Source organism: Dasypus novemcinctus, chromosome 12 (genome assembly GCF_030445035.2).
Source record: "Dasypus novemcinctus isolate mDasNov1 chromosome 12, mDasNov1.1.hap2, whole genome shotgun sequence".
In the NCBI taxonomy this organism is placed as follows: Eukaryota; Metazoa; Chordata; class Mammalia; order Cingulata; family Dasypodidae; genus Dasypus; species Dasypus novemcinctus.
Genome location: NC_080684.1, coordinates 78,251,409 through 78,265,536, shown reverse-complemented (window position 1 = coordinate 78,265,536; position 14,128 = coordinate 78,251,409). Strand labels below are relative to the sequence as shown.

At 47.4% G+C, this 14,128-nt stretch overlaps 1 protein-coding gene across 3 annotated transcripts in view; it reads right to left on the bottom strand.

Moving 5' to 3' along the window:
* The window catches only part of PLXNC1 (plexin C1), a 137,014-nt gene that overhangs the window by 22,584 nt on the left and 100,302 nt on the right, over positions 1 to 14,128 (bottom strand). For all 3 annotated transcript variants that reach the window (XM_058308541.2, XM_058308540.2, XM_058308539.2), the window contains exons 22-23: positions 2,683 to 2,860; positions 351 to 454 (exon numbers count right to left, since the gene is read on the bottom strand). In XM_058308541.2, the coding sequence (XP_058164524.1) occupies positions 351 to 454; positions 2,683 to 2,860 (282 nt within the window). The remainder of the gene's footprint in view (positions 1 to 350; positions 455 to 2,682; positions 2,861 to 14,128) is intronic.

Below are 14,128 nucleotides of genomic sequence, written 5' to 3'. Positions count from 1 at the left end.
CGCTTCAAGCTAAGTGAAAACCTCGGGCTTTGCTCAGGAACATCCTTTCTCAAGGCCAGAGAATCCCCCAAAGGAGATGCTCCTGGCCTAAACTGCAGGATGGAGACTGACCAGGCGACAGGAAAACCACAGCCTTCCAAGAAGGGTGTACCCCGGGAGTCAGACTGACAGGCCCTTCTGAACGAGCAATGAAAGAATACTTCCACCTCGGAAACAAGTGACCGGCAACTATTCCAGGAAACAGGTAGGGGTTCCTGGATTTTTAGAAATTGCCTGGTGCTGGAAACAGTCTGATCCCAATAGCCGGGAGGACGAGGAGGGAGACCGAGTGGGCTGCATACGGGTCTTACCTCGTAGTGGCCGATGGTGTTCAGCTTGGTTATTCCATCCTCAAGAATCACAGAGGAGCCGTCGATATCCAACAGTTCTTTTTGTCGTGTGCCCACCTGAAGCTCTGAAAAGAAAGTCATTTGTTCCCGCTTAAAATTATGAGTGATTTTAAATGCTACCCTGTCACTTTCACAGATGCTATTTATGAATAAACACAACTTCAGGAAAGTGGTAAACATCCATTGGAAGGTGTGGCGCTGTATCAGCCAGACTGTAGCCTGAGAATTGTTCTGCTTTCTGGGCAGAGGTGGGGGTGGGTGTTAGGTCTCTAACTTCTAGACCCACTTTCCCCTGAAGCTTCTACTCTGAGGCTAATACTGAAAGTAAAAGCCATGAAAACACACACAAAAAAAACATGTCTCAGAGGGACTAAACTCTTCTAAAAATCTGAAAAGCAAATCTGCATACTCAGGCATGCATGTGTGCACAGGTTCACAGAGGCACAGTATGAGCCATCTCCTGTAGATTCGTGTGAGTGTAACACACTGGTGTGGGAATATACAACCACCAGAGTTCAAGCTCTTGCAGAGGTTGCCTGTGTGTGTCCTGGGGTCAGAAAAAGAAATGTGTTTTTTTTTCTCACTTGGGGGGGCCTGCACTCACACTGTTTTTTATTTATTTGTTTGTTTAAATTTTAATATCAAGTCAGTGACAACATTTAAAGACTAGGAGATTGCACATAACGTTTTGATTTCTCTTGAAAAAAAACAGAAGATCCGGTAACGCTGAGCCTGCAGGCCCACATGGTACCGCTTGGCTGAAGCTGAGTGGTGCCGTCGCCCTGAACTGGCAGGTCCTTCCCCCTTCAAGTCAGACACCACCATCTCCTAGTGTCCCAGGTGGGCTGGCACCCCTTATGATGATACTTCCTGCCCCTTTTGCCTCTGTTTGGGAATGTCTGCTAAAAAAAGCATGTGCAGAGCTACTTCTACAATTCACGGCTGGCTTTTAAGATTTGCCTTCGTTTTCTAAGACCACCAGCCTTGAAGGTAGCTTGGCTGAGCAGCAGACACGCAGAAGCCTGGCGCAGCTGGCATGCTCTGCTCCCATTTACTGTCAGGCCACAACTTGATGCCATTCCTTGCTCTGTCCCCTGCCTTCGTGCACTGGGAGGCAAGGAACACCTAATTGGCACAAACCCAAAAACAAGTGTGAGGACACCGCTACTGACTTGTCATGGGCAGGAGGCTGGTGCGCTGCTGCCCCTGGGGCTGTTGGGCTGGGTGTGCCCATCTCTTTTGCAGTCACTTTGCAAGATAGATGCTCAGGGCAAGGAAGTTGATGGTCTGGGGTAGGGTCATGGTTTCCTGGCTGGGGCTGCCCCTTTAACTCTAAATCTAACCAAATCAGCAAAAATGGTCTTCCGGCTGCCCACCAGCCCATCCAACGGAAGGAAACCGAAGATTGGCAGAAGAGATATGCCTTAGTGGTCCTGCTCTCTTTGATGCTAGGTCGTGAGTCACCCTACATTTCTCTGGTTTCACCCACACTCCTCAGACCCTGACCCCAGGTTTCTGTTTTTTAGCAGGAGGTTTGACCTGGAGGGCTGGGCAGGGTGATTTTAATTGCCTGCTTAGTGGAGGCCGATAACTGCACCCTGAGGGTAAATGAACCTTGTTATGCTGTCACTGCTGCCATTTTACTCTTCTTTCCTGTCCCATTATCTGCTATGAAATCCCACGACAGTCTCCTAGGAGGCCTGCATGGAGCTTGACTTTAAAATGTTGATGAACATTTGAGTGAAGTGGAACCCTGTTAGCTTGTTTGTGCATATGCTTTCCTTTGCAGTCGACCAAAAGAGCCTGAAAAATGAATCCATAGCAGATGCTGCTCTGTGTTGGGGAAGGATGGAGAATATACTTAATGTGATTAGCAGAGAGGAAGATGACCTTTCTAGCTTGCTGGAGTTAACACCCAGACTCTGTGACGCCCACTAATCACACACTCAGTATCACAACAAACAAATCAAATGCCAACGCGAGACGAAACACATAACACAGGGCACTGGGCTTACACCTTTCTGTACTTGTTGATGCAAGGTGAATCCATTTGGCCTCGGGGTCAGCTACCTCATGAATCTGATTTACAAACATAATGTTTTGAAAAATATCTTTGGAGGATATGCTTCCTAGGAAACATCAGGACCCTGAAGCAGTACAGTCGCTCTGCTCCTAAACACTCCATCCAGAGAACAACGGGGGCAAAGAGAAGCTGCTGAGGGCAGACAGGGCAGGAAGGCAGGATGGATGCTCGCCAGGGGATTGGGATAGAATGACTCCTGCATTGCCTTACCAAGACCAATTTCATTGAGCTGAAGTCCATAAGGAGAGCCATTTTTGCTTAAGAACGCTTGGAAAATCTTTTCTTTGGCTTGGCCTATAGTATCACAATCAAGAACGTTGACTGAGATATTCCGACAGACGTCTGCACTCTCGTTTTCCGGGATTTTTTCAAAGATGACGTTTAATGCCTGCAAGAGTACAAAGAGATTTCCAAGTCTGTGCGATCACTGCAATCCGAAAGGCAGTCATAAAACACGCAACCCTTGGTGGCACCTACTAATACCTCTGACAGCGCATTAGCCAGCGCCATCTCATTTTATACTACATTAATCTTTTTTCCATAATCCATTCTTTCCAGGGATACAGAGAGGAAAACAGAAAATTAAACTCCTTATTGTATAATAGGATATTGCACAATAAATATATTTTATTGTATAAATATATCATTGAATATATATATCTGAGAGTAAAAGGCATACACACAAATATTCCAAAAATGGCGATTTCTAATTGCATTCTCAAAGAAAAAAAAAATTGGAAAGGTTCCACAGTAAGTGAGGAGAGCAGACTGGTGATTATCTTTTTTATTAACAGGACCACAGAGTCCCAGAAGTGAAGTTCCAGGTGACAGGAAAGGTTACAAGGTCCCCATATTGATCACACACAGAGGTCACTTCTTAATATGCAGCATTAATTTCAGTAACACTCGTCTCCCCCTGCACTTTCAAATCTCCAGTCAGACAGTTTTCCAAGCCCTCATTAAAACACTGAGCTCTCCATCCTGTACTAGTATTCTTGCATTAATTACTTTACATTTCAGTGCCATTACTTAACATTTTGTCAGTTAACATTCTCCCCGTGCAGCAAAACCATAGAACCACACAAATGGGGGAAGAAAGGCCTCTGTGAACATGTTAAAAACAAAACAAAACAGAAGTGGGGATTTCAAAACAAATTTAAAAGCAATTTCAGGTTTACTTCATCTAAGGACAAACAAACATCTAAAATAACAAAGGTTTACCTAGTACAGATCCTCAGGGGAATTGATTCAGGGAAGAGCTGAGAGTATTTCAGCAGAGTGTGTATTAGTATAAATAATATACAATTTTAGAGTCTAAGATACCTTGGACTTGGAGGGGCTTGGGTTTGAGGTGAAATGCACAAATATTTAATGACTTTGAGCCTGACTGTAATGAGGGAATGTAAAATGATCAGTTAATGGGACTATGAAGAAACAAAAATACAAATAACTGAGAGGACCTGGGTCCTTAGGGCTACCTAAAGTGATGCCCGCCTTCTGGGGTTGTTACGGAGATTAAATGAGCAAGTCCCTTTGGGGCTTAGCCCAGGGCCGGGCTGCTGGAAAGTGCTCTATGATGAGGGGGAGGAGGAGGAGGAGGAGGAGGAGCATATGGCTTCCTTGGGAAATCGACTCAGCCCGTGTGGAACGGCCAGAACGCTCGGCTACGTGCACAGAGTCTCCACAGAGGGAGGAGGAGGTTGCCAGCGAGCTTGGCGGGGCGGATCCTGGGCTCTGCAGTCGGACTCCTGGGTTCATTCCGAGCCCCCTGCTGGCCGCCTGGGTAACGCTCCGGCTCTCAGTCTTCTCACACACACGGTGGGAATAATGACCGCGTTACGGATTGAATTGTGTCCCCCATAAAGATAGGTTCAACGCCTAATGCCTGGTCCCATGGATGTGACCTTATTTGGAAATAGGGTCTTTGAAGAGGTTAAAATGATCAAACTGGATTAGGGTGCGTGCTAATCTGACAGCGGGGGAGCACGTCGTGTCACCACGGAGGTGGAGATTGCACAGAAGCATCTCCAAGCCGAAGAACGCCAGGGATGCCGGCGAACCACCAGGGCTCAGAAGAGGGGGAGTCCCCTCTCCAGGTCGCAGGGGGGCACATCCTTACCAACACCTTGACTTTGAACTTCCAGCCTCCAGAACTGTGAGACAATGCACTTCTGTGGTTTTGAGCCACCAGGTTTGTGGTACTTAATTACCAGCCCTAGGAATCTACTATAAACAGGAACTGACAGGGCTCCTGTGACGATGAAATGCATTCACCCTGGTAGCAATCAGAAGGGTGTCTGGGTCAGAATCGCGTCGTGAGCTCTCACGAGGGACGCCTGCGCACTGCTGACCTGGAAATGGGGCTTCCGAAACTCAGGGAAGGTTACTAGGGGCATGGCTTTTCTGTGATGCCTTTACATGGTGCACCTGCAATCCTGAGTGCAGTTATGCAAAGGTAAACGTCAGTCCTGTCCCGAACTAAATGATCAGAACTCTACATCAGTGGAATCTCAACTCTGAGGTTAACCTGTAATCGTGGTCAAGTTTCCTTCCTCCTGGAGCAGACAGCCAGCCGTGCCCCGTCTGCTCTCACACCTGTGCTCTGGGACAGCACACGCTAGAAAGGGTGCCCGAAGCCTCTCTGCTCACGAACCATGCAGTACTGGATGGCAAAGAATGGCAGGGAAGAGCTGTGCGAGGATAACTAGAATCGGGCAGGCCGTCCAGAAGGAGCCAGTGCGCGGCCTCGTGCCAGGATCCTCTCTCCCACCCTCCCTTTATTTACCGAGGCCCCTGGGGCCAGACATTCTGCCAAACACTTTACAAGACACGCTTCTTTTAATTCTCCAATGTCCTGGAGGTTGTGCCCTTTTCCCCATCATAGAGAGAGGAAACGGAGGCACAGAGGGGCTGTCACTTGCACAGCTCGTAAGTGGCAGAGCCAGGACTTGAAACCAGATTTGCCTGAGTGTGGAGCTGGCACGTGGCCCACGCGGCTGTGCGCCCCTCGCCCTACCACCCTGGCAAGCCCAGCACCCGACCGCTGGCCAGCCCTGGCTCCTCTGACCCGACGGGAGCCCAGGAACCCTCCTGAGCACCCAGAAGCCCATCTTTCCTGAGCAGGATTCCCAAGGCAAGTCGCGCTTCTGGGAGGGTAAATGCTCGACGTGCCATTCACTGCCTGAACAGACTTGCTTGTGTCTCGCCAGATTTCTCGACAAGCCTGTCTCCTTATGGTGGGGAGTAACGGTGGTTAAGCTATTTCACAAGGGGTTTTCAAAGATAAAAATGAATGAAAAGCACCTTTTAATTGGAGCCCCAGCCATTCCAGCTAGTTTAATAATTTTATGGTATTTGCCAAATAACATTCTGTTACTACCTAACAGGCACTATTGTCTTTAACAAAAACACCTCTTTATAGGCAATAAATGTTCTTAAAAACATAACCAGGAGGGGAAAAAAAAATCTTAACAGGATGTAAAATAATGTAAATCTGCTACTGCCTCCACAGTGAGATGGGTGGGGAAAAAGGTAAAATGGCATTTTAGAGAGTCCACAGGGAATACTGACAGCAAATTCAGACACAAATTGATTTGTGTTCCTTTTTTATGCTGCTAACCCTTTGTGTGCAGACAGCAGCTTCCCGAGGTGGAAGTGTAGTCGGGGCTCTCGGCGTCTGCTCCCCGCTCAGCCGCCCCCTGACCCACAGCCAGGAGAGCACGCGCTGGCCCTGCTGTCCACTGGGGGCGGCCACCTCCCACCCCCCATCTCCCACCCCGCCATGTCGTTAGGTGGGTGTCAGCTACAGCTCCCCAGTGAGGAGAACCACACCCTCCCCCATGGACCTGCCATCTCTCATGCCCCCCACCCCCCACCCCCCATCAAAGCCCATTTACCCAGAGTCTTCTCTGGGCCCTACTCGGTGCTGGGGACAGGGGGCTGGGGGAGACCTTTCAGACAAAGTCCTCGCCCTCGGATAAGTCATGCTACAATTGAGAGACAAAAGCCTCACCTGTGAACAATATTGAACCGGCAGGTGCAGAAAATGCTCACGAGGAATTTTTTTTTAAAGATTTATTTTAATTATTTATTTCTACACCCCCCCCCCACCGCCCCATCGTTATTTGTGCTCACTGTCTGCTCTCTGTGCCCGTTCGTTGTGCTGGCCTTCTTTTTAGGAGGTACGGGGAGCCGAACCCGGGGCCTCCCATGTGGGAGGGAGGCACCCACTGGCTTGAGCCACCTGCGATTCCCGCTTGGCGTGTCTTTCATTGTGTTTCCTCATTGTGTCTCCTCGTTGAGTCATTTCGTTGCATCAGCTCACTGTGCCGGCCCGTCATGTCAGCTCGCTGTCTTGCTTGTCTTTAGGAGGCAACTGGGAACCAAACCTGGGACCTCCCGTGTGGTAGGCAGGCAGCCAACTGCTTAAGCCATATCCACTCCCCACAAGGCATCTTGAGTAGAGAAGACAGCAGGGCAGGGGCCCCGGGCCCTGGGGCAGATCTCCCCCTTCTGCTCTGTGGGAGCAGCGTGGGAGAGGGCAAGGCACCTCCTTCCTCTGAGCCTAACATTTCTTATTGTTCCTGTCTCCCAGGGGTGAGAGGATCACTAAGTAAAGCAACCCAATAATAGCAACTTAGGAGGGCTTCAGAGGTGCCAACACCTAAACGACGCGTGCGCGTGTGTCAGCGTGCATAAACTAACCTCAGGGACAAGCCCGGAAGGCAGACTCTCTGCCTCACGAGAAACGGCGGCACTGAGAGGTCAAGTAGATAGCACAGACCAGGCAATCTAGCTCTGTGCCTAAGCTCGCAGTGATCCTACCCTTCAAAATAAGAAAATACTGGTTTGAAAACTCAGCGTGGGCACCGACCTTTCAATACCCACAAAAGGGCAAGGTGCCCTAAAACGTGCGAGGTTCTTCCTCAGAACCCCGCTGCCCCCACCCCTGCTAAGAACTGCTCTGGCCACCCCCTCTTTCCTTGTCATGTAGGTGTCAGCAAAGCTGGGGGTGACAGCTGGGGGTGCTGGCGGCAGCAGTGGCCCAGCCCCCATGGGGAAGCATGATTGGTGGTAACTCCCTTCTCATATACTAGGGGCTAGTCATGTAAGCCAGTTCCGGCCAACAAGACATAGCAGGAAAGATTTACTACCCTAACAAGAAGGGAGAGTAGTGATTGGAGCTATGGCAGCCACCTTGTGGCGAGGAGGGCAGAGCCAAGAGGAGCACTGAGAAGGCGATCTAGATCCTTGGCACTCCTGAGCACATGGAAAGGCTGTGGGGCTGCTAGCCTCCGGACTTTCTGCTCTAGGATGCAGTTCACTGCTCTTACTATTTCAGGCACCATTAGTTAGATTTTCTCTTACTTATGCACCCAAACTGAATGTCTCCCAAGTGAGAGAGCTTGCTTTATGGATGCTGAGGCAGATAAAGTCATTCACTGATACCATTTACCTTGCACCTATTGCGTGCATGGCATTGTAGGCAACAGAAATCAGGGAGGGCTGCATGGAGGAAGAGGCATTTGATTCAGGTCTGAAAAGGAGTTTCATGTGCTGTAGTATACAAGTGGGGCCTCTGGACCCATGGAAACATTTGGTTTCCAGTCTCCAATAGGACTGGTGAGCAGCAAGCTTCAATCTTTTATTCAGTGCAGTAAATTGAATAATGATGCTTCCTCCCAATTCACATCTACCAGCACCTCAGAATGGGACCCTATTTGGAAATAGGGTCTTTGCCGATGTAATTAAGTTAAATGATGTCATACTGGATTAGGGTAGTCCCTACATCCAAGGACTAGTGTCCTTATAAGAGGAGGGGAAACACAGAGGCACACAGAGGCAGAGAATGGAGCGGAGCCGCTACAGGCTAAGGAATGCCTAGGACTGGCAGAGCCAGGAAAGCTAGGAAGAGGCGGAGGGTTCCTCCCGAGAGCCCGCAGAGGGCATGGCCCCGCCAGCACCTGGATTCCAAACTCACAGCATCCAGAGCAGTCAGAGAATACATTTTTGTTTTTTAAAGCCACCCAGTTTGTGGTACTTTGTTACGGCAACCCAAGGAAACCAATACGCTCAGGCTACCAGGTCAGGAAGTCTAGATAAGAATCCCACTTCCTCTGGGTAGAAGGGAGGGCGAGGGCTTAAAGAAACACGCTTGCCTTTCCAAAACCTCCACCCAGCAGCTGAGAGGAGCCCTGGACTAGAAAAAAGGTGGCGACGAGAATGCCAAATGCTTTTACTAATAGTAATAATAATAATAGCCCACACTTACTGAACACTTGTCATGTACCAGGAATTGTTTTTTAGCACCTGCTTAAGACAGTTAATCCTCACGACTCCTCTGTGAAGTGGGTACTATCTTTAGCCTCACTGAACAGGTAAACTGAGTGCCAGAGAGTGTCTGTGATCACAGAGCTGAGGACTCCTAACTAGGCTGTGTCCGTGCCCTGAGCCGCCTGGCCAGCTGGCCCATCGCGACGACACGTCCCCAGAGGGCAGCCCCGGCCTGCCAGAGGTGGTCGGTAAAGCTCCTGAGGAGACAAGCTGGACCCACACGACCCGGCAGAGGAGGCTCAACCGCCTTGTCTTGAACTGGCACCGAACCCCACAGCACTCACTGGATTTGGAGAGCTGCGGATGCCCCCATGGCCAATTTCACAGAGCACGTGTTCACTCAGGGGAGAAAAATGACACTTTTCTAGACTCTGCTGCTGGGTATGGCCACATGACTAAGTTCTGGCCAGTGAGACTAGGTGGGCGTAGACATTTCCTTGAAAGATGGCTGGGACCCCTTCGTCCCCTTCCCTTCCTGCCGCCTGGTGTAGAGGGAGGACTGGAGGCCTAAGACCCCCGAGACCACGAGGTGGCCTGAGGACAAGAGGGAAGGAGCCTGGTCCCCCCAGTCCTGGACCACCCACCCTAGAATCTCCTGCGCGGGCCAAAGCAGCTTCCCTCCTACTTAAGCCACAGGGGCTTTGTGTCTTTGTTTCTTGCAGCTAAATCATATAACGGATTCGGGAACGCTGCCTGTTGCCAAGGCGAGGCTATTTGGGAACGATGTAAAGGGACCAGGCTGGAACCAGCGGCTTCTCGTGAACCTTGCCACACACCTGCCCGTTCCAGGCAGTTGTTCAGGTGTAGCCTTTTGCATCTGTCTGGAAGGATGCTGTCTGCCATAGTTTGCAAAAACTCCCCGATACAGAGGTTATGTGCATCATTTTTAATAGTAAGACAAAGCACAGAGGCATTTAAGAGATGCTTTAAATGATGATGGATTCAGCTAATCAATGCCCCCACATCATCCATCATCAATAAATAACCCAAAAATGACCATAAGGGGACACTTTCCGCTTAGCAGATCCTGCAGTTGATAAGTAAAAGGCCTAAGGCAAGAAACACTATTACCACTTAGGACCACCTGCTCTGCGCCAGGCTCGATGGTCAGGCACCTTGACGACTATTTTTCTGCCCTCAAGTTTACAAGGTCAGGCTTTTATAATCACCTGCTTATAGATGAGGACACCGCAGTTAAGAGAGGTTGAGTGACTTTCCCAAGGTCACACAGCTCGTTAGCGAAGGGGCTGCATCCAATTCAAACCCCAGACAATTCAAACCCCGCCTCTTCCGCATAAAACTGGGCAGCACCTGGACCGACAACCACGTTCCTATTTCACTAGCAGTTTTACCCATTGTCACTTCACACAATTTGCCGGTTTCAGGTACTGAGGAGGCAGAGAAAATGAGGCTGCAGGAGGCGGGGAGGATGAGTCACACCGCGCGAGGATGAGCCCGCTGCCTCTTCAGGGCCTCAGCCACGTTCCCAGCTAGTAAGGGCAGGGAAGCTGCTGCATCTTTTCTGTGATATCTTATAATGCCTAGAATAGTCATTGTAAAAGAATTGATTACAAACCAGCAACTTTATTATAAAAGGTCTGAGACCAATCATTGTTTTCATTAAATAAAACCTATAAAATACATTTCTAATTTCATTGCAGAGTCAAGTGAAGGTCAGTAGAAAAGTCTGGTTCTCGTACCAAGTGGAATTGAAGAGCGAGAGAGAGAAGAAAAAAGGAAAGAAACACGGCTCCAGAAGTTCTGCAGATGCAGCACAAGCCGAGAGTTAGAAGGTCAGGTCTCAGATAAAGCTTCTGATCTGAGGTTTCCTCGAGCTGGTGTGCGTGGCCCTGGGACATCCTCTCAGGCTCTCCCTGACCTCCCATTCTTCTATCCAACTTTCCCTGTCGCTTCCTTTTCTTTTCCTCATCAAACACCGAGAGCGCTAAGCTTCCTGGACCAAGGGCTTTGGCTCCCCTAACAGAATAATAGGATGGGGGTGGGGGCACTTTTTCCATTTTGAGCAAAAAAAATCAAGCTAATGGAGAGAATTTTCTCAAATTTGTTTCTCACAAATGTTTCTATCCTTGCTAGCGTTTGCTCTTATTTGGCCATTGTAGAATCAAGTAGAATGAGCTGTTGGATCTAGGCTGAAATGATGGATATCAGCATTTTAGGTTTAATAAGAGTATTTCAGTTTTGTAGGTTTCTTTCTTCTTCTCTCTCTCTCTTTTTTTTTTTTTTTTTTTGCAAAGAGCCTCTTAAGTTTCAGATTTGTGGACAGTGGTAAGTAAGGCCTTTCCATTGCTGTGTCCTGAGAAGGGCAGGCAAGAGGCCAAGGCTTTGGGGGTTGGTGGGAGGAGGATTCTGGCTATTTTTCTCTTTATGTCAATATCTAGATTAAAGCTTGGCAAACTTTCTGTAAAGGGCCAGATAGTAAATATTTGCGGCTTTGGCATCCATACGGTCTCTGCTATAACTACTCAACACTTCTGTTGCAGCAGGAAAGCAGTCAGAGTTTATAAATGAATGGGCATGGCTGTGTTGCAATAAAACTTTATTTACAAAAATACTCAGTGGGCCAGCTTTGGTCTGCAGGCTACTGTTTGCTGACCCTTGCTCTAGATGATAGTAAATTCAAATGGAAGGCTGACTTTGGCAAATGCCAGAGAAGACAAATTAGAAAATGCTCTTTTATCTCCACCATGATTTGCTACGAAAGTCCCCATTCTCTGAAAGGCACAAATATAAATAAGGATCCTTAACAGTGAAATAGTAATGTCACATGTGAGCCATAAAGGAGAGTATGAAAAACTTTCATATTTAGGTAACTAAAGTATTCTCTTAATTCTAAGACTATGGTCGTGAGAAAAGGGTATGAAGAGGAAAGTCATTTAAAGCGCCCACTTAAAGTTAAGTTTTCATTTTCCACTGCTTGCCGTCAACTAGGGAATGACTTACCTAAAATGTTTATAAAAAACGGTTTTACTTCTTTGATGGGGAAGCTCAGAACATAACTATGAAGTTAGCAATGGTTTCAGTATTATTGCAAGTCATAATGGAAATGATTTGCACCACGGCAGAGAGGAAAAGAAAAAAAAAAGGCTCAAGGATTGTTAATTAACTTCACTGTTTCTCCACAAATGTTAGGAGTATTAAAAACAAGATTGCTGAAGTGCAAACATCAGGATTTAATGAACAATGGGATGTAATTGAAGTAACAGAGAATGACTTAATCGGGACAGTGGGTTGTTTAATTACAGGGATAATGGATCTTCTGAAAGGACAAACTAAATGGAACAGAATGAGCTGAGGGGTGGTGGGAAGAGGACCGTGTTAAAGGAAGCAGAGAGATGAGAGACTCTCGCTAGAGAGAGCTTGGGGTCTGTAAGATATGAAATATTTTATTAAACATGATTGTCCTCAAATAGTAACTACGGAGGGAAAAGACAGACTGGGGCTGGCATAAACCTTCAATAAATCATAATGGAAGTATTAAAATTTCTGCAGGCATGTATCTGTGCTTTTTCAAGAATTTCTAATAATCTTAAAGACTTTCTTATAGATATGAGCATGAGAGCAATAATGTGTTTGTCAGAACGCCATTTCCCAGGGTGCCAGGATGCTATCGCTCAGATTCAGCAGATTGGCAGACTCATTTCCTGGGTTTAAGAGTTCAAAAAACCATTTCTCGCTTAACTTTGATTACAAGTCGAACTTCTCTTGCTAATTCAGCACGCTCGCTACGAGCTATTGGGTTTTCTCATCTCTTCCTGAAAGTGAAGCAAATGTCCTTTCTCCCATGTGGTAAGCTTTCCTGGGGCTGGAATCCTCAAGCCTTCACTCGCTCCTGTAAAGTCTCAGGCGACGTGTTCTGAAAGTGTTCTCTTGACACTGCACAAGCTGAGTGAGGGCATGGGATTCTCCATCAACAAAATCGAACGTGTCTAAACGTTTTCAGTGGAGGAAAACTAGCAGAGCAATAGGTTTAATTCCTCTTCTACCTGGCGAACTTGAATTCCTGGCCATCACAGGTAGACTGGAGTCCCATGTGTTTACCAACCCCTCCCTGATGCTATAGGGAGGCGGCTAATGTTAGGGCATTTTGCCTTACTGTTGCCTCATTGAACACCAGCCCGGATGCCTTGATCGAGAACGATGGCTCTTTATGGTACTAGAAGAGTGTGGCTGTATGGGGCTTTGCTTAAACTTGAGGAAAGACGGGGATTTTCCTCCCAGCATGCAAAGAACAAAGAATTACTTCCCATAGCCCATTTGTTAGTATAATGATTTCACGTATAAGAAACTGGCAGGATGTCTTTATGTTCTAGATACACATCCTAATCTTAGAGGTGTGAAACCCAACTTTTAGGTTATTACATGAGGTGCTGTGTTTCTGAGCATTTAGCCTAAGAGGAATTTGGGGGCCTTTTTTTGAACTTGTCCCTGCCATGGCACTAGGCTGTATCATTTCAAGTTGCTTGCATGCCTGCTCTTGGTTTTTCCTCTGACTTTTCTTTCCTTGAAAGAATAGAATTTCCTCCATACACACACACACACACACACACACAGAGTGAGAGAGAGAGAGAGAAAGAGAGAGAGAGAGATGGATCCTATTTGTTCAAGTTTGTTCACCACACCTTGGTTTTTAATTACATAAACCACCTCAGGCAAATTTAGAAAATTGAGACTTAAAACTACCGGGTGTTTATGCCTGCTGGGGGGGGGGGGGAAGGGAGACGGCGGTGGGGGAGGGCGGAGGAGGAGGGAATGGAGTGAGAAAGAGGGGGAGGGAGAAGGGAGGAAGGAAGGAAGAAAATTAGAAATATGATGGTTCAGGCTGGAGGAACTTGCCTGAAAGGAAATGAAAAGCCTTAAATTTTTTATATTGACCTTCTGCTAACATTTTGTCACACAAGCACAGACCAGATCATATGCCCTCTCTAGAGCTTCTAGTATAAACATCCACCATGAAAGGGATGTTGGGACAGGTCCAATAAAAGGCATTAAAAATCACTTTTAAAGGCAAGGCCTCTAGAAACAAGGAGCCTACCTCCTTTTCCTGCTTCAACTCTATCTACCAGCAAATCTGTATTTGAAAAGGAAGATTTATGTGGATTTCTGATATCATAATTTTCCATCAGCCTATTTCCCCAGGGGCTATAAGGGAAAAGAAAAGTCAAGTCGGCCTGAATTTCTTCAACATCAAGTAACATTTTGATGATGAGCTGAGTGTTAACAAATCAGAAACACATGGTCTTAATTGACTGTGAAATAAATAATGTTTCAAAATGAAAGAGGGGGAAGTGTTCAGATGTAAAAC